At 40.9% G+C, this 27318-nt stretch overlaps 2 protein-coding genes across 5 annotated transcripts; one reads left to right on the top strand and one right to left on the bottom strand.

Annotated features, from left to right (window-relative positions):
• On the top strand, positions 1-19571 carry pcsk1nl (proprotein convertase subtilisin/kexin type 1 inhibitor, like). Its single transcript, XM_017686041.2, has 3 exons — positions 1-159; positions 14509-15017; positions 16355-19571. The coding sequence occupies exons 1-3, from the start codon at positions 13-15 to the stop codon at positions 16740-16742; spliced, it is 1044 nt and encodes a 347-aa protein (XP_017541530.1). The 5' UTR covers positions 1-12; the 3' UTR covers positions 16743-19571.
• On the bottom strand, positions 18923-27201 carry lhfpl4b (LHFPL tetraspan subfamily member 4b). 4 transcript variants are annotated; one of them, XM_017719422.2, is made up of 5 exons: positions 25425-27201; positions 23069-23494; positions 22192-22425; positions 21220-21270; positions 18923-20843 (listed from the first exon to the last, which is right to left on the bottom strand). In XM_017719422.2, the coding sequence occupies exons 2-4, from the start codon at positions 23487-23489 to the stop codon at positions 21245-21247; spliced, it is 681 nt and encodes a 226-aa protein (XP_017574911.1). In that variant the 5' UTR covers positions 23490-23494; positions 25425-27201; the 3' UTR covers positions 18923-20843; positions 21220-21244. The 4 variants fall into 4 exon arrangements, with proteins under 4 accessions (XP_017574911.1, XP_017574913.1, XP_017574914.1 ...); XM_017719424.2 differs by having other exon boundaries at positions 22198-22425; XM_017719425.2 differs by having other exon boundaries at positions 18923-20837; positions 22198-22425.
• Positions 27202-27318: the final 117 nt, after the last annotated feature.

The following is a 27318-nucleotide window of genomic DNA, read 5'->3' as shown; positions in this document are numbered from 1 at the left end:
CTGTATCTGTGCATGTGTGTTCAGTTGTTCAGTAGCAGTGTATCTCTCCGTGGCAGGGGCAGCTTCATTCTCTCCTGCAGGATGTCGGGCCCTCGGACCAGCTCCATACTGCTGCTGTTCACCATCGCCTCCCTGCAGAACGCTCTGCTGGAGGCCAAGGTAACACACACACGCACACACACACACACACACACACACATGGTCTCTTCTTTACCACAATAAACACACTCACACATCGGCATTGCAGTGGGTTGTTATTAGGTCAGTTACTTAGAAACAGTGAGGCCTTTCATGTGTTTCTTTATTGTTGCTCTGTAATCTGTCTTCATCTAATCTATCTGTCTATCTGTCTATCTATCTATCTGTTGAAAATAAAGGTGCCAGTTCCTTATGTGATGGCATAGAAGAACAGTTTTTGGTTCCCTGAAGAACCTTTGAATGGATGGGCTTTTGGAGAACCATTTTTGTAGATGACATGTCAAGTGTGAAGAACCTTTTTAAAGTTTAAAGAACCTCAGTACAATGTAAATGTTCTTGGAACCCTGAAACTGGCAAAGAACCTTAAAAAGACCTTTTACAAACATTTACTTAAATGGTTCTTCTATGGCATCAATCAAAGAACCCTTTGTGGCACCTTTTTTCTATCTATCTATCTATCTATCTATCTATCTATCTATCTATCTATCTATCTATCTATCTATCTATCTATCTATCTATCTATCTATCTATCTATCTATCTATCTATATATCTGTCTGTCTGTCTGTCTGTCTGTAAATGTATCAGTAAATGTAGAGTAAAATTAAACAGAAAGATGAAACTATACACAGTCAGAAAGGCTGTGCTGTGAATGAGATTATCTAACATTTCTAATTGCATTAACTGAGTCAGACAGTCATTACTTTGCGATAAGGAAGTGAGTGAAATGCATTGCTTCAGGGTCCAGACCTCTCATTCCTCACTCCTAACTTAATAACAACTGAGGCAGTTTGCTTTGAGTACTGTGGAATGACTGATTAATAAGGCAGTGGATGTAATAAGTCTGGGGATTGAAGGGTTAATAAGCTGATCAGGGTGTTGACTGAATCCTGTGTTTTATTTCAGTGTATTAAATATATTGTAGGGAGTTTAAAATAGACAAATGAATGTAAAACATCAGTGGCTCCTGTTAAATAACGCCAGGGCAAAAACCTCATCGTAACAGAATCTCTGGAGGTTAAACATTCTTAACCGTTAAGGTAACGTAATAGTACACATAAGTAGTAAATATAATGTAAAAATGTAAAAATAGTATGTAAATACAACATAGTTTCAGGGCCATTTGTGTCCCTTCATTCATCATTAAATGTTCACACAGTGTACAATGCAGCTGTCTTCTTCAGTCGAAGTGAAATGTTTTGGTATGGTGATCATCTTGAGATTGGGCACAGTGGACAGGACATGTCTAGGGTTTGCAGTAATAGTAGCATTACACACCATCTGCTTGGCTGCGTTCATTTGTGCTGGGCTCATATTTGATTTAGTAGTACTGCAGGCAGAGCGGATGAATTGACCTGCATTCATTACCAGGCAACGGCAGAGAGGTGTTTGATAGCGCTGCTCTGTTCCCTCATAAAATTACATTCTGGAAAGTTCTGAGAAGCGAGCTACTGAGCATATAAGCTAAAATGTAAAAGAATTGGTCAACAGGTTCTCTACAGGGATCTCAGTTGGTTAAATATGGCTTTTATTTATTTTTTTGTGCAAATTGTAGTGCAAAATGTTTACTTATTTCCTGAGTTTAGCATGTAGGAAAATATGAAACATAAAATATAAAACATGTCCTAAGTTTTGCATCTGATATTTTATTTAAATTATGTTAAATTAAGCAAACGGTAATTGCACATTAAAATATTCAGTTAACATATTTTTTAAAAATATGGAAAAAAATCTTGTATCTCCATTTTTGTCATTTTTCAGTTTTTCACATATTCTGAAAATTCCTGTTATCCTTTACATTGCGTGGAAATTTCATGATGAATGGACCAGAATAAATGGCCCAAAATGACTTGGATAAATGTCTGGTTCCATTGACTTATATTAAAAGTAAAGTAGGTTTTTTCCTCCTCCTGTAAAGTTACCATTTTGGAGATAAAAGGTTTCTATGATTATTATAAATTAAGGTCAAAGAACAAAACTGCCCTCCAAACTGAACAGGGTTGTCTTGACAGATGGAAGATCATTAATTACAGTAGCGTTCTATTTAAGGTGTCAAAGTCCATGTATGCTGACTCTACTCTGTTTGATTGAATTGATTAATGATTTACAGGGTCTATTCCTGAGATTGTGTACCGGTTCTCCTATCAGGAGGCTTTGTGATATTTTTAGCTGTTAGATTGCTCAGAGCTGTCTTAGCGCAGGGTAAGATAAATGCAGTGTCATCGAGCTCAGCACCTGTGACTTTGTGGGGATTTGTGTGATGATTATGCTGTTCTTCTTAGAAGCTTTGAGCAAAAACATGGATTTAAAAATGATTGCCTTTGATTTTAGGATTTAGGATTATTGTGTTGTACGTCTACTGACTGACCACAACATACCATTTAGTATTAAAAAAAACAGGCTAGCGAGGCTTGCAACTGAGACTAAGAGAAGTGGTCAACCTTTTATCCAGCAAATATCTGATGAAATAATTCATTTAGGATTTCACCACAGACAGTTTGCCATATCTGTTGAATTTATTGATGCAGAGGTCAGTCTGTCCTCTGCTGTCTGGGGTTCAGTGAGGTTAAGGACATCAGTGTGATGGTCCTGAGTGGTCATTTGTTGATGTCAGATAACCCAAAATAATCAGCTGTGCTATCAGTGATGTGGCTTATCACACCGTTTATTTACATTAATGGCTCAAATTTGCACATGCATTCACTGGTCTTCCTAGTACTGATGGTCTAGTGATGGTCTATTGACCTTGAATGGAAATGAAGGCAGGGAGAGAGAGAGAGAGAGATGTATAACCTGTTGCTGTCACGCATCACTGGAACAGCACTATTAGATCGCTCCATCTCTGAAGGCATTATGGGTTCAGCACCACGGACAGCGCACTGGAGAAAAGCTCAGAGCAGAGCGGCAGTGAAGACGAGACGCAATCATGAGTCGGTTGTTTCTGAAGAGAAATCAATATTACAAACATGAGGTAGCTGTTCTCTCCATGAACATCTGCCTCATGTTCTTTTCTCTCCATAAACATCTGCTTCATGTTCTTTTCTCTCCATAAACATCTGCCTCATGTTCTTTTCTCTCCTCAAGCTGCCCCATGTTCGTTTATCGCCATAGAAATGTGCTCGATGTTCGCTTCTCTCCACAAACATCCGCTCTATTTTCTTTTCTCTTCATAAACACATGCCCAGATGTTTATGGACATAAGCGAACATTGGGCAGATGTTTATGGAGATGAACGAACATCAGGCAGATGTTCATGGAGATGAAGCAACATGAGGTAGATGTTTTTAGAGATGAAACAGTGGTGGACCAATCAGCTCTGAGGAAAAAAAAACTTGGAGGAGCTTTTTATGTGGAGAAAAGAACACGGGGTATTTTTAGCAGAAAGGCCAGCTGAGCGAGTTTGGGCATGAAACGGCTGTTTTGTGGGGGTTTTTGAGCATGGCCTGCTGCTCATGAGGAGAAATGAACGTGGAGCAGCTGATTGCAGCGAATGTGCCGAGAACACTAGTGAGCGGGATCGATAGGAGCGGCCGCGCGATCTAATTAGCTGAGAACACAGTAAGAGCGGAGGAGGCTGCTGCCATGGCAACTGCTTTCAGCGGGCACGAGCGCATTCATTTTCCTCTTAGAACAGTGTGCACGCACACACGCACACACACGCACACACACACACACACACACACACGCACACACACACACACACACACACGCACACGCACGCACACGCACACGCACGCGCACGCGCACACACACACACACACACGCACACACACACGCGCACACACACACACGCGCACAAACACACACACACCCGCACACGCACACACACACACACACGCACACACACACGCACGCACGCACACGCACACACACACGCACGTACGCACACGCACACACACGCACGCATACACACGCGCGCACACACACAGTGTGAGATACAATTTCACACAGGTCTTCAACATTGAACTGTTACTCGCTCATTAATTTGCGTTCATCATCATCACTGAACACGTCATCTCTTTAAAGGGTCTGTACCATGTCGTTTTTTAATGAAGGAGTTTATGCAGTATGTAAATACTGCTAAGGTTTCAAAACAAGCTAATGACTCCTCACTGCAGTCCATATATGGAAATCAGTCCGCAGATTCGAATTCACTGCTGCTGTGACGTCACAAACATGCATGTTTAAGCAATAGAAGACGAGAGGGAGTGTGTTATTGCGATATAACGTCATTATAGCACACGTTGTGTGTTGCTATGGCAGAGTAAGGAGCTCCGCCCACTCTCTGCTCTCCAGCTCCACACAGACCGGCTGACAGTTTGGAAATTTAGTGTCGTGTCATCTTCAGAGTCGGACCAAATCGGCTGTCGGTCAGAAGTGATCTTAAAAGTGTCCGTTTTCTATTTGGGGCACAATAAAAAGTAAAACCGTTCAAATGGCTTGAGCGTCTCAGTGTTTGTGAAAAACCTTTGATGTTATGGCGGAATAACAGTGCAGTTAGGCCGCCTCTCAACCAATCAGCTGGCGTGGCCCAAACTGACCGTTGAATAATTACACACATCCACCTGTTCGTCCTATAGCAGTTAAGCTCCGCCCATTCACACTGACATTATGTGTTGAGTGTTTCATTCAAAAAGCAGTCCAGGCTGAAATACTCCTGTAACTTCAGTGGGAATGGGCGGGGCTTAACTGCTATAGGATGAACAGGTCAGCCAGTCAGAACAGAGCTCATTTATGTATAACAGTCTTAAAGGCACAGTAACAATAGCAGCCTGTTTAATTGTAAAGGATAAACTAGGTTGGGAAATGGTCATGTAAAAACATAAAGGGATTTAAATTGTTATGAATATATATGTTATGGCCCACAAGGAAAAAATAAAATGCAAGAAAAATTTGAAATAAGGGCTCTTTAACAGAAAACAATGCCTCAAAACAGGAATATTAAAGGAAATTCCACCAATATTTCAAAATTCTTGCATAATGGAATAAGATGTGAATGAAGTTATGTACAGTTTGGTCTGAAATGCTCTACTTTAGAGAAACTTATCAAGTCACAATTGTTCACAGTGATGGTGATAGGAACCAAATGTTGAAAGTGTTTAATTCCTCGAAAGGTCGTCTCACAGAAGACGTGACATAAACATATCGTAAAACTCAAACTTCATAAAATGGCTTTTTTCAAAACGTCACACCACTTTACCTGGAAATATAAACATACAGCATTTCGTCAAGCCCGTAGTTTGCTTCAGCATCGCTCCAAAAGTGTTTTGCTGCATCTCGCAACAGTGCTGCTCACTCATTTCCGGTCTGTTTTTTCGCACATGCATAGACTGAGAAATCCGAAAGAAATCAGAGTACATTCACTGAGAAATCTGATTACTGAACTAAAATCCAGCTCTCTTTATTAGATTTCTTAATCAGATTTCTAGGCCTTGCTCGGTGTGGCGAATCCAGAATCCAGGCGAATACAGTGAATCCTTCAGTAAAGAGTCCTGGTATAGATCTGTTGCTGCTGTTTTTCATTTATAACAACTGACTGAAACCATGTTAGACAGCGGCTTATATTCACAGTCAGTGATGTATCTAGAACGTCCAGAAGGCCTAGAGTGATGTTTTTTTTCTCACAAAATTTGTCTCATTGGAAAACAAAATACGGCCCTTTTTTTCCTCTGTTAGTTCCTAATTATATTAGTAGTTAATCTGACATGTTAGGCCAACCAATGGGAGAACTTGCTTGGCTGTATCTACCTAGATACCATGGAGGGTGGGGGGGACCCTGATTGGACAAATTGAACAAATCCTTTGGGTGTTTCGAGAATTTAACCTTTTTGTTTCTAACCAAAATGCTAAATTAGTATTACTACAACACAATCAGCGTTAATACAACAAGCCAGATGCTTCTGTTGAATGGTTGGTGTAGTGTAGTGGGTAACACTTCTGCCTTCAACGCTGTAGACTGGGGTTCAATCCCCCACCTGGGTAAACACCCTACACTATACCAATAAGAGTCCTTGGGCAAGATTCCTAACACCACCTTCGCCTGCCTGTGTAAAATGATCAAATTGTAAGTCGCTCTGGATAAGAGTGTCAGCCAAACGCCATAAATGTAAAATAAATAAAAATTACAGACATTTGATAAGAAACATTAGGCCTTCTCCAACATCAACACAGTTCTATCTTTTTCTGTGTTTACTTTTGGCGACAGCTATATTGACATAATTTAATTTATTCGCCTGCAAACGATGCACGCATTTCAAATTCAGTAAATTCAGTGCATCATTTTTCTCCGTCTTTGCCTGGAACACTCTGGAAGTGTGAAGCAGTTGGAGAGGAAGGAACGACAGGACGTCAGCACTTGGATCCATGGCATGAACAGATGAAGCAACTGAGCTCAACCTACACAGACGCAGCCTCTCACAGGCACACATACGTACGTCTCATGAGGCACAGACGTCATAATGTGCCAGTATGAGTCACCACTTCCTGACTCACGCACCGTCTCCCTCTCTTCACCTCCATACATCACTGGCAGTATTATTTATCTATTATTCATCACCTCATCACTCCATCAGCTCTAACAAGCCCTCAAACCCACCACAATGTTTTCATCACACTTACACCAGTAAAGAGAGGCTGTGCTGTTCCCATAGAAACTCATTATAGTTCCTATCAGAAGTTGCAGAGCAGCACTGCAGCTCCTTCAGGCCAGGCTGATGTTAGTAACCAACAGCGGAGTCAAGGCTGTGCATTTTTAAAGTAATGACTGTTCTTATTTAAAGGCCTCTGTTAGTGCAGTATTCAATGCAAGTACAGACAGTGATTATAACTCCTTATACAGAACTACATGCACTACAAACTGCAAACTTGCTGAATTATTCTTAAGGTATAAAAGTGTGTAATGAGAGTCTGGACCGCCCGGCAGGCCCAGGTCATTTAAAGCAACGTTTCTCAATCCTGGACCCGGAGCCCCACTGTCCTGCACATTTTAGTTTTTAACAGTCAGTTTAACTCAATAATGAGCTAATTAGTTAGGTGTGTTGGGAGCAGGGAAAACACTAAAAAGTGCAGGGCAGTGGGCCATCAGGACCGGGGTTGAGAAACAGTGATTTAAAGGGGTATTGTCACTCAGTAAAATGTGCCCTTGAAGAATAGATGGTGAATGTCAATGTTGGTCAGTTAAATGGATCAGCGTGTGTAACTGGAGCTATCACTATATGAAAGAAGCTCTGTGCTGTCTTTATTGGATTGTAGGAGGATGGGGAAGGAGGGGTTCCCCTGTTGAGTCTTAGGGAGTTTTTCTTGCCACTGTTGCCATTGGCGATGCTCATGGGGGCTCAGACCCGGATTGTTCAGTAAAGCTGCTGTGCGACAACACTTGTTGTAAAAAGTGCTGTATAAATAAACTTTGACTTGACTCGACTACGGAAACACTTATTGATTTGTTTTGGTCCTTTCTGCAAGCCTTCTATTAGGCATTTTGCTAATGGCAAATGGACATAGATTTGAGCTGTTTTATTGCTAATTATCAAATAAAATAGATTAATTCAAAATGTAATTAAAATTAATTTTTTAATATTAAAATTCAAAGCTGAACTGAGGGACACTCAAAAGAGTCTTAAGTTACATTTTATGGCTAAAAGGGCATTATCAGAGTAACATTTTAAGGCAGCTGAGGTGCGAACTATATTCCTAGGGCTGTTACTTGATATAAGCAGTAGACGAGTGTGAGCATCCATCCATCCATCCATCCATCCATCCATCCATCCATCCATCCATCCATCTACCACATGCAATTTAGTCCTTTTCTTTCTTTATTTATAAAATACATAAAATTGCATGAGTACTGTAATTCTTCTATAGCTATTTACTGTTTCATTGTGTTAACCTTTAACATTTATTAATCTTTTTGATTCTGATAAAATTATTCAAATATTATGTAAGCATTAATCATTTTTATTCTTGCATGCAAAATAATATGACTGAGGTGGGTGAGGAGCACGTCATTTAGGGCCCCCAAAAATGGCTAGAATATACAATATACAAATACAAAATATATGCCCAAATATATATAAAAATCTCTGACACAAATACAGAAAACCCTTTATATTCAAACTAAAGGCAACAACAGCCATTTAAAAATCACAATATTAAAGTGCAATAAAAGCCAGAAAACAATGTTTTTGTGCCTCAGCATGAAAAGGTTAAATCAAAACATTACACAAGCCATGCATGGGTCAGTGAAAAATACACAGGTCAGCCTTAGAATTGGATTCATTTATGTTTAATGGAGATTTTGCTTTGAAAAACATCTTTACAGTAGAGCTACACTTTTCTGAACCAGTGCTGTGAGTTAAATCTGAATCATTGCAATATTGGTTATATGAACAGTGAACCTTCGGCTGTTATCGACACAAATTATTGCAGTTATTAGCAAGGGATGCTGCACTATACTCTGCTGTATTGTAGTAAGAAACAGTGAAATACTGTTGTCTGTAGTATTGGCTGCACTCTGCAGTGGGACCTTAATGATCTTTCAAGGTGAAGAAATGAGCATGAACTGCCTCATTAGCTGACAGATGGTGATTGTTTTGTGCGCAGCAGTAAAGAGGGCATGATGCCTGCTTGCTAAAGGCTAAAGGACCATTATGGCTGTCTCAGCATTGTATGGGTCACATGATCTCCTGAGGCTCAAACAATTCCCTTCCTCCTGCAGCCGCTCTGTGAAAAACAAAACAAATGGGACGGTTCTCAGAATGAATCAGCGGATCAAGCGAGCTGACTCTGGAATGTGATGTGTGACACAGGACCTGCAACTGTAATCATTTTTTGGCTTAAGCTGCAATATTGGATTGAGCCGAAGGCTGCAGGCTTGATTTATACACAGAGGTGCAGGGTGGGTAAACGGGGGGCTGTCACAATCTGCTTACTCTGCAGACTCCAATTATTTCAGCTTTAAGAGACTCCCTCTCTTTCTCTCTCTCTCTTTCTCTCTCTCTCTCTCTCTCTCCCATTGTCTCTGTCTACCTCTTTCTCTCTCTTCACTGTCTTCACCTCTCTTTCGCTGTCTCTCAGTCTCTCTCACACTCTATCTTTCACTCTTTCTCTTTCTGTCTCTCAGTGTCTCTCATTCTGTTTCTCTCTCTCTCTCTCTCTCTCTCTCTCTCTCTCTCTCTCCCTCTCTCTCTGTGACCTGGTCATTCTTTTTACTCTCACTCTCTCACTCCATTATCTTTGTCTATGAATCTCATTCATTTTCTCTCTCTCCTTCTCCCCATCTCTCTTTCTTTCACTGCCTCTGTACCACTGTCTTTCTATGTCTCCTTTAATTCTCTTTCTCTCTCTCTCTCTTCAGTCTTCCACTCTCTTTTGCTGTTTCTCTTGTTTCTTTTGTTTTGTCTTTCACTCTTTCTGTCTTTCAATATTTCTTTGTTTGTTTCTCTCTGTTGCTTTCTTCTCTCACTATCTTTCTCTCTTTGACTCTCTTTGACTCTCTTTTTCTCTCTCTCTCTCTCTGTCTCACTTTCTATCATTCTCTTTGTCTATAAATCTGTTGTATTTTTTTATTTCACTCTTTCTCTTCTCATCTCTCCCTCATCCCATATCTCTCACTCTCTATCAATTCAATTCTCCCTCTCATACATAGTTACTGCAGTTAGTGCTCTGTATGTGCAATACACAGCAGTTCAGCACACAGTGTAGCACTCATCTGGAAAGACACTCTCATTTTACTCGCCTACACCCTAGAAATCTTGCTTTATATTATTTAACATATTACAGTATGACTTGCTTTCTGCTCTGCAGTGATAACCTTTCACTTTAAAAGGACATTTTTGATCTTGTACACTATGCAGCGGGTGTAGTGCATGGCTTGGTGCCCAGTCAGTGTTCCATTACCCAGCGTGCTGCCTCCAGTCCAGCGTTGTGTTACAGCAGACTTTGACCTTGACGTTAAGTGCTGGAAAGATTTCACTTTTCACTGTTTTTCACTGCTGCTGTTTCCTTACTCCAGACATTTCCTCTTCATCCTCCTCTACTTTTGCCTTTTTTAAAGAGACGTTATTATTAGTAGTACTGTTATTGCTAGTAACTTCCCATCTTTCTCAAAGTCAGACCACCCTTCATGTATTTCATACCAGTCAAAACAGCCAATAAGTATGAGTTATTCATTTTTCAGAAGCCTTGAATGTAAATATAATATAAAATTCTTCTGCATTTATATTGTCCACTCTTTGCATTCATTACAGCTTCCATTCTTTTCAGAAGACTGTTTTCAGGTTTTCAGATCTACAGGGATATTTTTCACACCTCCAAAACTCCAAAACAAAGTTGGTAGAATTTTCTGCTTCTCACAATCCAGTTAATGCCAAACACATTCAGTGAGGTCTGGTCTCTGGGTGGTCACTGCATTGTTCTGAGAACACCAGCAGCCTTTTTGTTTTATTTTTCTTTTTTGTTGATCTCCTTTTCTCAGTGAGGTTCTTCTTGACAGCTACACATCATTTCAGACTCATAGCGCCGCTCCCCGTCCTGTCCATGTGTTCGTGTTGTGTTTTGGTCTAGTCCACGTGCTTTTTGTTTTGATCCAAGTCTGGCCTCTTGTTTGGTTACTCCGCCCCCATTGTTCCCACCTGTGTTTCCCATCTTTGATTGTATTCTATCAACTGTTTATCTGACGGTGACCATGTTGATGGTCTACCAGATCTTTCAGGTGGTTGTTATGAGTCTCATTTTCTCTACATCTTAATTTTTTCACTGATTTTCCTTTCCTCTTCCTTAAGTAAGTGGATTATTTAATATCTAATCTCCCAAAAATGAATAACTTGTATTTACAGCTGTCTTGACTGAAAATTAAGTCAATGTAGGTCTCTGACTTTTACACAGCACTGTATATATAAAGATCCTACTGATCCTATACTAGTTTGAGCTACACTGACATACAAGGCAGGAACAGCATCCATGCTACATGACTACAGCTGTGAAAATCATGACTGTTAAAACACTTCACCTATTTAGAGCCAGGCTGCCAGTACGACTCAATGAATCTTCACTTTGAAACATGATATTTATGTTCAGATAGAGATAATTATCTTCTTCTGAATGCGCCATGATTTATGAAAACGTCACACTGCAAATCAGCAGAAGGGCTGCTGCATTTCCTTTGTGACATTTAGGCCCAATCCCATTTCTTCTTTGTACCCCTACCCCTTGTTTTCAAGTGTCACCCTAACCACTTTGAACTGAGTTACAAGGGGTAGTGGTTGAAATCTTGGAAATGCTTTCTTTTACAGTCCCCTAAGTTCTAGGTGTTAACCAGGTAAGTGTGAGGGACAAACTCCAAAGTGCTAGGTATTTATTTTAGGTGACAAAATGGTCAGTACCAGGATACTCTAAATTATTTATACTGAAATGTCTCACAGGTTCTAGGTATTACCTAGATATGGGTGAGGAACTCCAAAGTACTAGGTAATTATTTTAGGGGAGAAAATATTAAGTACCAGGATAGTCTAAATGAATCATTATAAACGTCTCACAGGTTCTAGATCAGGCCTGTGGGCCTTGTGTTTGTCAATATTAGAGGGAATGTATCCATGTGTTATAATGCATTTACCTGGAACTTCAAAAGAATAAACAGGATGTGAGTAGGAGCTCAGGTCAGTCTTAAATAGTATGTATCTGTCTATTACCTAGATACTAAACTGAATCTGAACTGTAAAAGAAAGCAGGGACTCTTTCTATGGTTCTTACCACAAAGTTCAGAAAAATTGACGCTTGTTATGCAAGTGTAAAGCAAGTGTAAGAGAAAGCAGGATTCGTCCCAGTGGCACCTGTTTATTAAAACCTTTTGACAGCTCTGTCTTTGACACAATAATTCCTGTACATTACAATACACAATATTGTACAAGAATGTCTGAATTCCTACACCTTGCTGTTTAGTTCTTTTCACATAATTTCAAAGTAATTTATTCAGACTATCGTGTTACGTACCCTCTTATTACTTTAAATAATTATCCAGTACTTTGGAATCTATACCTTACCCTTATCTGGGTAATACCTAGAACCTGTGAGATATTTCAGTATAATTAATTCAGACTGTCCTGGTACTGACCATCTTCTCACCTAAAATAATTACCTAATACTTTGGTGTTTGTACCTCGCACTGACTGGGTTAATACCTAGAACTCAGTGGACTGTAAAAGAAAAGGTTACTGAAATCTTGCCCTACAAAATGGGACAACCCTCGAATTAAAAAAAAACAAAAACATTGCTTCATTCATACTAGCGATGCTCTGTAGGCGACCCAGCCCGTCTTCAGTGACAGCAGAGAAGGGAAAAGTTCAGAAGCCTAGGCTTTAGTTACATTAAGGGCATCATGTGCCTTCAAAGAGGGGCTATAAGACAATTACTTATATTGGCCACTACTAATTAATTGGTGATACAAAGCTAAAGTCAGATATTTACCAGCTTCTCGTTTGAATTTTCATATTCCCCCTTAAATGGTGCAGCAGTTCCATTCTGGTGCTTCAGGGGTCAGAAATGCTGGACTATTTAAGGTGGAACAGGAAAGTTGGCTAGTTTGCTATACTGTCAGTCATTTTTTATGCTTGTTATGAAGAAAACGACCACATTGCATTGAAACAACATTAAATTAAGATAATATAATAGTTATTGTAATTTTTAAATGAAGAAAATGCTCACATGTTGTGTTTCTTTGGTCGCTCACGCAGCCATCTTGCCGTTTTTTTCTTTTTTTCTGATAATATCTATCTCAACAAAAATTGGCACACCCTAAATCTAGATGTGAACATGCAATGGGTTAAGGGCCATGTGGTAGGGGCAAGGGGTGAAATGGGATTGGGCCTTAATGTCCTGGACATCAAATTAACAAGGTCTGATCACAGACAGCTGATTTGAGCAAGAGAGGATGGATGGATGGATGGATGGATGGATGGATGGATGGATGGATGGATGGATGGATGGATGGATGGATGGATGGATGGATGGATGGATGGATGGATACTTTAGCAAGAGACTCTTTGGAGAGACTCTTGGCTGGAGAGCACTCCCCTTGATCTTATAGCCTTAACCAGCTGTATTTTCAGTTTGTTTTTTTTTTTGTTCCTCATTTTTAACAAAAGCTCTGCTTTGCACCCATGTTTGGCCTTCATGTGTGTTCCTTGGAGTTCGCCTTTAGCTTCTCAACAAACGTGGCTCAGCCCGTCCGCAGGCCGACAACATCTCTTTTATCTCTTAACAATGTAAAAAAAGGGCCCAGAATGTATCAGAGAGGCAACATTCAGTAGAATATTTGACTTTTTGAGTATTTAAGTGTTTGATTGTTTACAGAAAAACTTCTCATTTTGTTCATAATTCATCTCTGCAAATACATTAGGTCAGTGTTTCAACCTAGTTTGCTCCCACGGGTAAAAACAACATGAAAAAATACTACATCACTCTTTAACCTCTTAAATAACCAAGGACCACAAGTGGGCCCTAAGTTTTATTACACACTTCTACAAGAATAGCTCAGCCAGTTTGCACTGAAGTCCCTGCAGTTACTAAAAAATAAGCCTTAGTATGTAATAATCCCAGGATTTAAGGGATTAAAATCTGAAAGAGTGCAGGTACATGCTTAGTCTTGCAGTGGAGTGAAATAAGAGGAGGATTTTACACAGATCAGGTCACTCTCCAATATTACTCATATTATGATTTTTTTTAAAGTTTGATATATGCAAAAAATTACATATTTCATTACATACCATTCACCATTCTCAGGACATACAGTCCATATTTAGAAGCTAAGATGGTAAAACAGCCCATTTGTGTTGTCCCAACCATGATCAAATGACCATCCCTCCATTCAGCCTACAGCAGTTTAGCCCTGCCCATTCCCATTAAAGTGACATGGGGTGTTACTACTGCAAGAGTCTGTAGCAGAGTTACTGGAAATGAGGATGTGGTGAAAACAGATAAACCTTGTGCTGCTCGTGGCTGTCAGGATGCACTTGAATCACTGCAGCCTTGCAAATATGACGAAAATCAGAGGTTTACTTGAGCATAACAATTTTTTTCTGTAAATTCCAGCTTAGACTACTTCTAGGGGACAATACAAAGGCAGCCAATCAGAATAGAGGTCATTTACACATATCAGTGTTAAAGGCACTTATCTTAAATCTTAATTCTAAAGGATAAAGAGATCATGTCATGTAAACATAAATTATGACACAAAACCACAAAAAAGTTGCAAATTAAAATCTCTCTCTCTCTCTCTCTCTCTCTCTCTCTCTCTCTCTCTCTCTCTCTCTCTCTCTCAGCCTCTTTCTGCCATGCATGGGGGCGGAGCTGTGCGCCTTCGTCGTGACCTGCGTGACTCACTGCCTTATGAAGCCCAGATGATGTCCTATCCCACTGCTGACTTCAAGGGGCGGGGTAATGAGCTGTACTACCAGCCAGAGGCGGTGAGGGCGCAGGGGCTGGGTCAGGCCCTCCAAAGGCTGATGGAGAACGACCAGCGGCGGGAGCAGGAAGCAGCGTATCTGGCAGGTCTACTGCGCCTCCTGAATGAGGCGGAGAATAATGGCCAAGGGAAACAGGAGGAAGAGGAGGAGGAAGAGGAAGGAGACTTCCAGGGGCCATACCCGCCAGACTATGATGAGACGGAGCAGACGGTCAGCATGGCTAAGCCACAGGCCCTGCTGGACCCCCAGCTGGCCGAGGCTCTGCTCAACCGCTACAGACAGGAGAGGCTGCTTCAGGCTGGGCTTAACCCAACCTCCAACCGCCTCCCAGACAGAGAGCAGGAGAGGGACCAGGAGGTGCTCCGGTGAGGAGAAACACCATCAAATGTTTAAATTTAGTGTCAGACACCACATAAGCAAGTCTATGTGAAGTTACTGGAGGATTGCGGCAAGTGTGTGATTATGTGCAGCACAGAGCAACACTAAATAAGCACGCCAAACATGCCTTGGCTGATTGAGTGTATTTGGGGTTTTAGGGTTTGTGTTTGTGGCCAAAGCATCACTTTAAATTTCTTTTAGGTTTAGTAGTTCTTTTGGACCATGAATATGATGTAATAAAATATGATGGACTGTACTGTACTGCACAGTGCTGTGCAAAAGTCAGTTTCAAGAACAACATCATACAAAATAAAATCCATTCTTTTCAGGAGACTTGCTTTCAAAATGGTGATACTAGTTCAGTCTTAGAAGTTGTTTTCTCACAATCCAAGTGATCCCAAACATTCAGTGATGTTGAGGTCTGAACTCTGGAGTGATCTGCAAATTATGTTCTTTTTTGGTCTATGTCCTGTTCTCAGTAAGACTCCTACACATCCTTTCAAACCCATGTCGTCTGCCTTACTTTGCTTTCTTACCTCATTCTATATTTAATTCCCTCAAATCCATATTTACATTCTACATTGAAGTTAATTGCCAAGCTTTGTTTTTGATGGTGTTCCCACATTCTCTGTTGTTGAGTGGGTGTTGCATTGACCGCTTTTAAGCAAATTCTAGTGACATAAATTAATCCAGCACAAGTTAACCCCTTAATAAGCCATGGATTTTATTACACACTTCTATACCCTAAGAATAGCTTTATTAGTATGCACTGAAGTCTCTGTAGTTCCTGAATAATAAACCTGAATCATTAAGGTGTTAAAGCAATACCAGTAAATCAAGTTCAATGACCTTTAATAAATGGAGCAGATGAAGTTTAAACAATTCAACCCCTTAGAATTCCAGGCTTATTACATACTGAGCTTTATTATTCAGTAACTACATGGACTGCCATGAAAACAGGAGTTATCCTTAGGTTATAGATGTGTATAGTAAAACTGTGAACCTGCTGGTGGCCATTTAAGGGGTTTAGTAAATTATCTTGGACCAACAAAATGACCTCATTCTATAAGAAAGACATTAATTTGTGTGTTGATACTTTCCATAATTCAGTTAAGCTCAGGTAAAGAATACATTTTTTGCAGTCCAGGTTTGGAAACTCCTGTTTTGTTTTTCTTTTGACTAGGCAGGTGGATTATCCATCTACTCAGAAGTATCTGATTTTCACAGTACTGTATTTTACATTGACACTGACCTTGAAACTGAGTTGTAGACTCATTAGTTGGAGAACAGATGACCTCATCTGTGTTTCTTATGCTTCACTCAGGTACCTGGTTGAGAAAATTCTCTCCAGTCTGGCTCCAGGGAACCAGCCGAGCCCCTCCAACCGCCGAGCCAAACGGGACGTGAGTGCGGTGGCCAGCGTCGGACGGGGTGGAGCTTCCTTGAGACGATCCAGACGCTCTGTGGACTCCGTCCCCGTCCCCTCGCCCAGCGCTGAGGCCTCACTGCTGCGGGTGAAGAGGCTGGGTGATGAAGAGGATGATGAAGGTTTTGCTGCCCAGAGCAACAGATCACCCCACGCTGGGCTGCAGAGGATGAAACGCATCGACACAGACATGCCGCTCCCTCTGAAACACAGCCGCAAACGCCGGGCGGTGTCCTATGACCCCAGTGTCATCGCTCAGCACATCCTACAGTACCTACCAGCATAAAGAGAGAGAGCCAGAAAGAGAGAGAGGGAGAGAGAGAGAGAGAGAGAGAGAGAGAGAGAGAGAGAGAGAGAGAGAGAGAGAGAGAGAGAGAGAGAGAAGCAGAGAAAATCAGCCGATTATGATTACGATTGCAGGATTTCACATGACATATATGCGACAACTCACTGTCAACTGCCTATGTCCAGCAAAGTATCTGCTTCAATGCTATAATAAATCATAAACACACTTACTTATCAGTGCTTCATGCTACATGTAAGCAGAATGGGATTTTTATGAGTTTGCAGTAGATGTTTCAGGTGAGTCTAAGATTTGGTTAACAACATTGTTCCCTTATGCCATATCTTGACCCTTAAAACCAAATTTCTTAAGCAGAGTTTTCAGACATGCACTAGAAGTGCATGATGTAATCATTTATCTCTTGAAACTTTAGCTACAACTAAGAAATTCACCACTGTCTTGTCCTTGAAGAGTTCCCATGGGACATTAAGCCTTTTATCAGTTCTAAATGATGCAGTACTTTGTAGCTAGACGTGAATTATAAGGAAGAAAACCATTAAAATAGGCCCCATCCTGAATCCCTATAACCCAATGCTTGAGCCAAAGTGAAAAACCAAAGTAGGTTTAGGAATAAGGAAAGTTTTGTCCATAAAAATACTGCGGAAGTGCATGAGTGTGCTTGTTTGTGTTGCATTGCTTTTGTGTCCTCTGCCCACCACATTTCCCCATATAAGGCACTAAAATGTTATTTATTCTCAGATGTGCAGAGCTTACAGTCTCCTATCGATTGCTCTCTCTGGCACACAATGGTCCAGCCACCAAGCACATTAATCCACCAAATGTTACTGTTGCTGGCGCCGACACTCTGTTCTCTCCAAGTCTGTGGAGTTCTTCTGTCATTACACTGCAGAAAATGGTTCACAGTGGTATTTCACAAAGGTTTAGCTGGATGACTTAACCCAATAGCCAAGATTTCCTGCTGAAAAAACAGCACAAACCAGCATGAATTCCATACTGGTCTAAGCCAGTCTATGCTGACTTATGCTGGCGTGAGGCTGGTTTAGCTGGTCACCAGCCATGCTGACCTATGCTGATTTTTCTAGTGGGGTGGCTCAATAGGAAAACAGATAATGAACTTTCCTGGTGGGCCATTTACACTTCTGGCATAAATTATCTGGTCCCCAGCAGCAGTAGCAGACTAACCATTACATATCGAAACAGATTTGTGCTTAAAATACTCCAATTAATTACATCTTTATTACAAATCCTAATTTGGCTGCTTAAGGAAAGCTGACAGACACCAGTTAACATGTAGCATAGTGCCTGCTAGCTTTCATTGACACAGTTAGCATTTTTAGATCAACTATTCTCAAAAACCACACGTAAGGCAGATGCGATATTCCACTAAAACCTCTTTATTGGCCACAGGGTGAAATTTTTGGCACATACATATGATCACATTTGAGTGACAAACACAAAACACCACAGAGTTCACATGCAAATTTCTGTCTGCTTTAAGCCATACGTTTTTTTGGCGTTTGTGCACTTTTATAGGCTATAGATAATGACACGGTGCAGAGTCACACACTGAGATGAGCAAAAAATTAAGGAAGAATATTTTCCACTACATTAAACAATGGGAAAATGTCATGTATCTGAAGTCATTCATAAGCAGCACCAGTGAGTCACAGATTTGCTGTTTCTCACAAAATAATCTTCTTGAGGTTTTTCCCACATCTGTTCAGACAAACTCCACCTCCTGCATTGGGATTAGCTAGTAGTCGTATCATCTACGCTAGCAGGCGAGAAAATCCCAAACCAAACCAAGCGCAGAGGGCGAACTTCAACCCTACGGATCAATCCCCAGGCTGGGCAAGGCCTCAGCTTGGGCAGAAGTTAGCCAGTTAGCTAGGTAGCTAAAGTGCTGGAGGTAAGTTACATCACAGCTAGGTGCAAAAGGTCCAGAAGTATGCACAAATGAACTGTCCTAGAGGCCGTATGCAGTAGTTACACAATTACATAAAGTTCAATATCACGTTTTCAGTGTTTTTTAGCTAGTTAGCTAACTTGGCTGTGAGTGTAGCCACATCCAACTTTAACACATTCTGAAGGAACAATTTACAACAGCTAATGTGTTTGAAGAAGTAACTAATTCTATATTTAACTGTTTTACCTAATATACCTCCTACTAACACTTCAGCTAGATTGGTAGTTGGCTAATATTTTGATGTAAGGCTTTTGATGTAAGGGTCTTCAGCTGAAAACTACTGGACTGAAAACAGGCTGGAATAAAATAGCATAATCCATTTCACTGATCACAGGTCTTGATTGTTAGGAAAGCCTAACCCAATTTTCTGGCTCAGTTGTGCTAACAGGTGAACTAAAATCAGCTACTCAAACAGATCAGTTCATTTGACATATAGACTAAATTGCCTCGTTTAATGTAGTGGAGAATATTCTTCATAACACTTGAGCTCGACTCAGTGCGGACGGTCGCAGCATCTATAGCTAACACCTCGCCAACTTAATCTTAGCACAGAACAAGAAAACAATAATCCAAGTGAGGTCTCTGCTCTCTCTTTCTCTGAGCTCCCGTTACTTTTTCTAAAAAACTAAACTCTGTATGGAAAAGTCGCTGTTGTTCTCCCCTCCCCTGCTTTTGCCACTGGCTTTAGTGCCCGATGTGCCAACCAAACAATTAACGCTGACTGCGTTTTACAAGGCATCTTTCAAATCCCTCTCTGATTTACTCTACAGCAGAGTTTGTGCAAGAAAAACTGCCTTTCACACTATATTATAGCTTTATGTTTCCATTGCTGTGCGGCCATGAAATCTTGTATCAAAAAAATGCACAGATTTTATTGTAAAATCAGTTTAAGTTAAATAAATTGTATGTGGACAACCATTTTTTCTGGCCTCAGTTCTTTTAGTTTCGTTTTGTAATACAATGGCACCAACTTTAAAGCTAGCATTTGCTCATTAGCTGATGTTACACTGCAAAAAATGCATCATTTTGTCTAATTCCTGCACAATAAACCAACCGTTACTTTATAAACGCATATAAACACTCCTAAGAAAAAAGGTTACAACAGGGTTATTTGGCATTTCTTTCATTTTTTGTTCAGTCATCACACTGTGTGCTACATACAGCTTCTAAAAATCTGATCGAGATTCAGAATATCTCAAAAGTACCTTTATCTGGCAGTTCCACATTGAACAAAATAATCAGACCCTCTCTATTTACAAAAAACAGCCTTTATGAAATATATTACTAAGTTGATCTATTGTTAGTATTGCTCATGTTCTACATTCATCAGTAAAACACTGTAAGTACTATATTTAGGAGACCGTAGCATGCACCACACTGACTGAACTGACTGTAAGACAACGCAGAAATACACATAATAAACAGCCAACGGATTAACAAATAAAATACTTCTGATGGTCTTGATCAGGGCTGTCACTATCGATTATATTCATTTTCAAGTAATTTACCATTTATTTTGATAATTTATCAAGTCTCTTCAAATGCACCATGCACATTGTTTCAAAGATTACAGAAAACCTTATTGGAAAAATTAAAAGTGCATATAAATGAGTGTGCCAGTCAGACTCTGTTTCTTATTACGGGACCAGCAAGTGAATTTGTAACCTGCATATCTTCATATAAATAATCAACTAATCATAGATGTTTTATTGTGAATGCAATTTTTTTAAATCAAGTAATCCAGTTCAATCACATAATTGTGACAGCCCTAGTCTTAACATACAATAGTGCAGAGGATCAATATACCGTGACATCTGTTAATTTTACTGCTAAGAAAAACACATTAACATTGGATGGGTACATAAGGAGGAACCAGTGAGGCAGGCATTCTAATGACCTTCAGTCCCTCAGCCTCCACTGACAGAGGCCACTGCAGAGAGGGAATAATGTCTCTCCCTCTAGAGCTGGAGGATTCTGAGGCTGGAGGATACGGTTGCCAGGTGACCGTTGCCAGGTGACTGTTTCTATGCAGAGTGATTATGTAAGCCGAGCAGTCAGGGTGATGTCATGCTGAGGGAGAGGAGACATCAAGCTCTTCTCACATCATCTTTCTTTCTCTTAGGGAAGAGAGGGCATGATGAGAAGGGAACCATCCGAGAGAGAGAGAGAGAGAGAGAGAGAGAGAGAGAGAGAGAGAGAGAGATGAGATCAGACACGGATGAAAAGATCATAATGAAGGAAGATTAAAGCAGAGGGGGGGTGACAGGCATAATGGGACAGGGAATAAGGTTAGGAAATTGAAAATAATGAGAGGAAAGAGTGGGAGGAGTGGGAGAGAGACATCAAAGTTAATCATCTCACAGTAGAAAAGAAAATCACACGATGCTGCCTCCTGATGTTAAAGCAACAGCTCTTTGGTTATAATACATATAATACATGTACTTTGTTGCTCCACACTGAAATCAAATGCAGACTGACTGAAAGGCATCATACCTGATGCATTTGCTCCATCAGTGGCTTATGCCTCCAATAACAGCCCAGTCACTGAGTAGGAAGAGAAGAAGAAGCTGTCGTTAATGTAGGTAAAATATATATACAGAGAAAAATATATATGTGTCTAAGCTCCACTTACTCTATAGGAGCAGTTTGTAGTTCTACAGTTACAGACTGTAGTCCATCTGTTTCTCTGATACTTTGTTAGCCCCCTTTTACCCTGTTCTTCAGTGGTCAGGACCTCCATGGACCCTCATAGAGCAGGTACTATGTTTTTGGCAGATCATTCTCAGCACTGCAGTAACACTGATGTGGTGGTGGTGTGTTAGTGTGTGTTGTGCTGGTCTGAGTGGATCAGACACAGCAGTGCTGCTGGAGTTTTTAAACACCTCAGTGTCACTGCTGGACTGAGAATAGTCCACCAACCAAAAATATCCAGCCAACATCATCCTGTGGGCAGCGTCCTGTGACCGCTGATGAAGGTCTAGAGGATGACCAACACAAACTGTGTAGCAGCAGATGAGCTACCTCTCTGACTTCACATCTACAAGGTGGACTGACAAGGTAGGAGTGTCTAATAGAGTGGACAGTGAGTGGACACAGTGTTTAAAAACTCCAGCAGCACTGCTCAGACCAGCACAACACACACTAACACACCACCACCACGTCAGTGTTACTGCAGTGCTCAGAATGAACCACCAAATAGTACCTGCTCTTTGGAGGTCCTGACCACTGAAGAACAGGGTAAAAGGGGGCTAACAAAGTGTCAGAGGAACAGATGGACTACAGTCTGTAACTGTAGAACTACAAGGTGCACCTATAGAGTAAGTGGAGCTGATAAAACAGACAAAGAGTGTAAATCCAAGCTTGGGGTATAACTATAAAAACAAAAGGGCTGCATTCCTGTTTTTGCTCACTACAGTTTCTATTTGCTGACATACTGAATTAAAAATGAATAAACTATCTGTTTACCCTCACCATCCTTGGCATCGTCTGGAAGCAGAGCATCCTGCCGGTTGCCAAGGACAAAGGCAAGTGTGGAGAGAATGGCAGCGTCCAGCACCCCCAGCATGGCCAGCACATAGGCCCAGTGGACGTTGCAGTTCCCCGGAGAGAAACTGGCCACACTCTCCCCACAGAGTGCTCTCATTTCCGCACACTCCCACGAGTCCGGGAACAACACACACGCGAGTGCCAGACAGAAACCTGCAGCAGAAATACAGAAAGAAACGTTACAGAATGAAGAAAAATGTTTCTGAAAGTGTTACTTAAACACAGTGATATACAAAAGTCATCAGAGATCGGAAATCTAATATTTCTCCTGTTGAGATTGTTGTAAGCTTAATTTAGAATTATTTAACTTATTTCTACATACTTGTTTTATAATAGCAGATAACTGTGCTTGTTTTAAGAAATGAGCTTGATACCATCTGCCAGTATAGTGAGATCATTTTATTTAACAAAATGACCTAAAACAAGTCAAAAATTCTGGAAATAAGATAATCTTACTATAACTGCAGAGCCATCTCAAATTAGGAAATATTAGACATATAGACTAAATTTAAGACCATTTCACTTGACAAGATACCATTTTTTGCAGTGTAGGAAGTAACTGAAGGGTGATCTCTGACATTGGCACAGTACTGTATGTAACCATAGCCTTTACTAAAGAACCCTTGAAGAACCAATTGTGTTTTAGGGGACAAGGAACAGGGAGGAGATGGGGAGGTTCACAGGAAACAAAAGGTAGAGATGGATGTTTATAGGATGTTCAGGCATGTTACTCATTTCATAACTCCAGATTAAGAGCTGATATGTTCACGTTCTGGAGCAGATAAGTCCCTCTCACCTGCGGTCAGCTGCAGCCAGGCGCAGATTTTATATACAGTGGCAGCGTTGCAGAAGCGGAACAGGCACAGGCAGCCCACGCTGGCCCACACCATGGTCAGAGACATGCAGACCAGCACGGCTGGTGACTGGAAAGCTGGAAGGGGGGTCAGGGTGTGCAAAGATCCCTTACACTCCGGCATGGGCCAGTCTGACTCCACGCATACCTCAAACAGGCCCAGAGTACCAGCCTGTGGGGGCGTCCCCCCACCCCCCCGAAAGCGCAGCTCCCGTGTGCCCACCCAGGAAGGCTGGATGAGGATGACCACCTCGATGACAGCGAAGCAGAGAGTACACACGGCCCACAGGACGCCCACTGCCCGCGCACTACGAATGAACTCTGTCTGGTACAGGCGGGCCACCTCTGTCACGTGGGGCTGCATGACCACTGCACAGAGAAAAGGACAGCTGTGTTGACTCCTAATGTTCCACGGTTCTTACACTTTAATTCTGTTTTCTGGTTGTTTGTGTGGCTTTATGTATTTAAAACACACTGTTTTAACAGACTGTTTTAGCTCCTGCGCCTTTAAGACTGATTTATGTAAATAGCCTCTGCTTTGATTGGCAGGCCTGTACTCTGTCCATACTTAAATGTACATAAAAAAACTGCTAAGTCTGGACTAAAATCTTCAGAGACATCAGAAAAAAATAGAAAGGGAAAGTTTGTGAACAAACTTTAAGATGGCTGGACAAAGCCAGCTAATGTTGCTTGATAGGTTTCATGTTTTTAGTTTATGGGTTATAAAGAGGTTATATTGCTTGTTAAAAGGAGGTAAAAAATGTTTATTGGGAATATGTTTCCAAGGTGACTGCTAGGGTGTTACTAAGTGGTTGCTGTAGTGTTTCAGTGTTTCATGTAGTTGCTGTTTCTATGCTTTTTTATGTGGTTGCTGGGGTGTTGGTATGGTATCCAAGGTGATTGCTAAGGTGTTGCTTGGCTATTGCAGTGTTACCCCAGGAGGTTGCTAAGATGTTGCTAGGCTGTTGCAATCTTATCTGGAATTTGCTAAGTTGCTAAGAAGTTGCTGTGTTATTCCAGTTATTTCCTAAAGTGTTGCTAAGCCATTGTTACGTTATCCCAGGTGGTTGCTAAGATATTGCTAGGATGTTGCAATCTTATTCCAGTTGTTTGCCAAGGTGTTGCTTGGAGATGCTACATTTTCCACTTGGTTGCTAAAGATTTGCTAAGCCTCTGCTGTGTTATCCCAGGTGGTTGCTAAGCTGTTGCTAGACCAGTGCTAAGGAATCAAATTTTTTTGCTAAGGAAGTCTTAATTTGGTTTCAATGGGCAAATATAACATTGACAAAATCCCTTTGAAATTGTCAAACTTCAAAAAGAAAGGCTCATGCTTCTCTCATAGACCGCTTTTTAAACATAATCCCCTCTACATATTATTTATGGAACAACAGTGATATACTGTGGAACATGAAGTCCTTGTACTTTGATAACTGGCCCACCCGTGTTACATTTCTAAACAGTCAATTATTTAATTCTGATGGTTATTTAATGAGCACAAAGGTGAGAACAGTTCTGCAATTTAAGAACGTCATGAATCTGATGTAGACTTTTTCTTAGGCGCTTTCTCAAGAACATATTGAATTTTTTTAAAAAAGGAAGATGTTGGAGAATGAGATGCAATATTTTGTAACCTGAGGACATTTCTTCATTTATTTCATCCATTTAATCATTTGTACATATTCAGCGACTGTTCATTCATCTAACTTTTACATCACAAATTTGCAGCACACTGTCCCAAACATTGAGAACCCTCAGGCCTTGTTCTTAAAGTCCCCTAAGCACTGACCCCATGACCCTGATCAGTAGTCCATCCCTGGGCACCATACAGAACTCAATCAGAGCAGAGGTCAGACTTAAAAGCCCAGCAACAAACGGACAACAGCCTTAATTCTAAGGGGAGAAGGTTGAAAAATAGTCATACAAAATGAATTAAGATTCTTTTTGTACTTGAACACACAGAAATGTCCTAAATGTCCTAAGATACATGGAAAAAGAATAAAATACAAGAATTCAGAATATGGGCCCTTTAAAATCGTGATAACACATTGTTAATTAGCACGAGGTCTGGCTGGTGACCATGGGTTAAAGTATTAAACCAGTGGAAAAAGCAGGACACAAAGAGGCTGAAGCCAAACACGAAGATGCTAACAGTGAGTGAGAACTCAGGGGAGATGAGTGAGGATGTTCCAGACTCAAAGCCGAATGAGAGGGACGACGATGCTCACTGGGGAGAAAAGACACAAACAAGCCAGTCATGAGAATGAGCACATGAGCGAGAAGATGGGATGATGAAAATCACCTCTCTCTCTTCCGCTGGCCGCTCGTCTGTGAGTCTCTCTCTCTCTCTCTCTCTCTTTCTGTCTCTCAGGAAGCGAAGGGTAAATAAAAATCACATCAGAAAATCCACGTCAAAATTCAATTGCGCAGAGCTGCATTATGGGTGATCGAGGAAGTGAGAGGGAAAAAAAGGGAAAATGAAAAGAAGGGAGAGATGCTGTCCTCCTCCTCTCTGTGGGTTAGTGGTGGCAGTGATGAACGACATTAACAGCAGGCCCACAGCAATGGCAACGGACCTGCGCATACGGAGGGATGACGAAGGAGAGCGGGAGAGGAGGAAGCAGGGAGGGGGAGAGAGAGAGACAGAGAAGGAGGGAGGGAGCATGGCAGTAGGGAGGGGTTTCATCCTCACACAGTGGTGGTGGTGCAGAGAGTCTCATCTGATCCAGAATCATACAGAATAATTACCCCGTCACTTAATGCTACACAAACGGAAGGAGGAGTGAAATGGTGAACGAAAAGAGTCTGAAAGGGAGAAGGAAGTGAGAGTGGGGTAGGGAAAGGGAAAGCGAGAGAGAGAGAATACATGAGAAAGATGGAAGGAGTGAGAAAGAACACAGAAAGGCAGAGCAAGAAAGAAAAGAGAAAGACATGAAAGAAAAAGGAGAATGTCAGGGTAAGAAAGGGATGGAGAAAAACAATGAGAGACACACTAGAAAGGACAGGGTGGAAAGAAAGAGAGAGAAGAAGGAGAAAGAGCTAGAGTAAGGAGAGAGAAACAGAGAGGCAGGAAAAGCGGGAGGCCAAGAGGGTCATACCACCACACCACCCAAAAACACTCCCCCTCAGGCTCCTCAAAGCTAAACATCACCCTCAAACCACAGCCCAGTTCACCCTCTCAACAACACAGCTCACAATAATCGACAACATACACCAAAAACAACAGATCAATAATGATCAATGAAACAACTGATCAATATTGACCAATGAAAATTCCTCCTGAATTATTAACTTAGAATGCTATTGATCACTTAGCAGAGAAAACACCTAAAAATATCAACATACAGAGGAGAAACGCTGGAGGCCCAAAGGACAACAAATATGTAATCAATGCCGTTCAGGACAGAAAGCCAACATCTTCTCTATTCCTGTAGCAAATATAGAGCTTTCATAGTGACTGCACTGAAGTCTGAATTTTGTGTGTATTGTCCATAACAGTATATCAGTGTTAGCAACTCTATTGAAAATCAGTATGAACTGTAACGGTTTTCTCCCTTGTTTCATTCTCTTGCTCTGTCTAGCTGAGTTTACTTTTGATGACAGGTGGGGATGTGAAACATGACATTATTGGTTAATATTATTGTTCCCCACCAACTGGTGCACGGTGGTGTCATCAATAATCACAAGGTGATTTTGATAGATTACAAAAAAGAAGAAAAGATTTTATCGTATAATTGACAGGACATGACAACTCCTACTTAACCTAAAACCTGAACTTAATAATCTTAATAATCTGATCTGAGGACTTTAAACAATGCTGTTTTACTGCATTAGTAAGCTGAACATTTGCTCCAGTCCTTAATATAAAAAAAGCCCACATTTAAACATTTCTACATGTCTATGCTTCTCTTTTAAACAACTGGAGCTTGTCTCACTGTCAGGGTGGTAGTGACTACAGGACCAGACATAAAAGAATTTCCCCAACATTTTAGTTGCTGCTTTTAGTGCAAGCATATCAAGCATATATAAAATTCAGACGTATCCCTCAAATATATCTTTGGTAAAACATATGAGCAGATCACAGTTCATTTGTTTAGTATGGACACATGGGCCGGTTGAGTGTTCACACCTGTCAGAATAGTATAAAAGAGAGAATAATAGTATAAAGGAGAAAGTCTGAAAGGTCCACACCAAAC

This window comes from Pygocentrus nattereri, chromosome 28 (assembly GCF_015220715.1).
Source record: "Pygocentrus nattereri isolate fPygNat1 chromosome 28, fPygNat1.pri, whole genome shotgun sequence".
Taxonomy (NCBI): Eukaryota; Metazoa; Chordata; class Actinopteri; order Characiformes; family Serrasalmidae; genus Pygocentrus; species Pygocentrus nattereri.
Note: the sequence above shows the minus strand (reverse complement) of the source record. Positions and strands in the feature narration are given on the sequence as shown.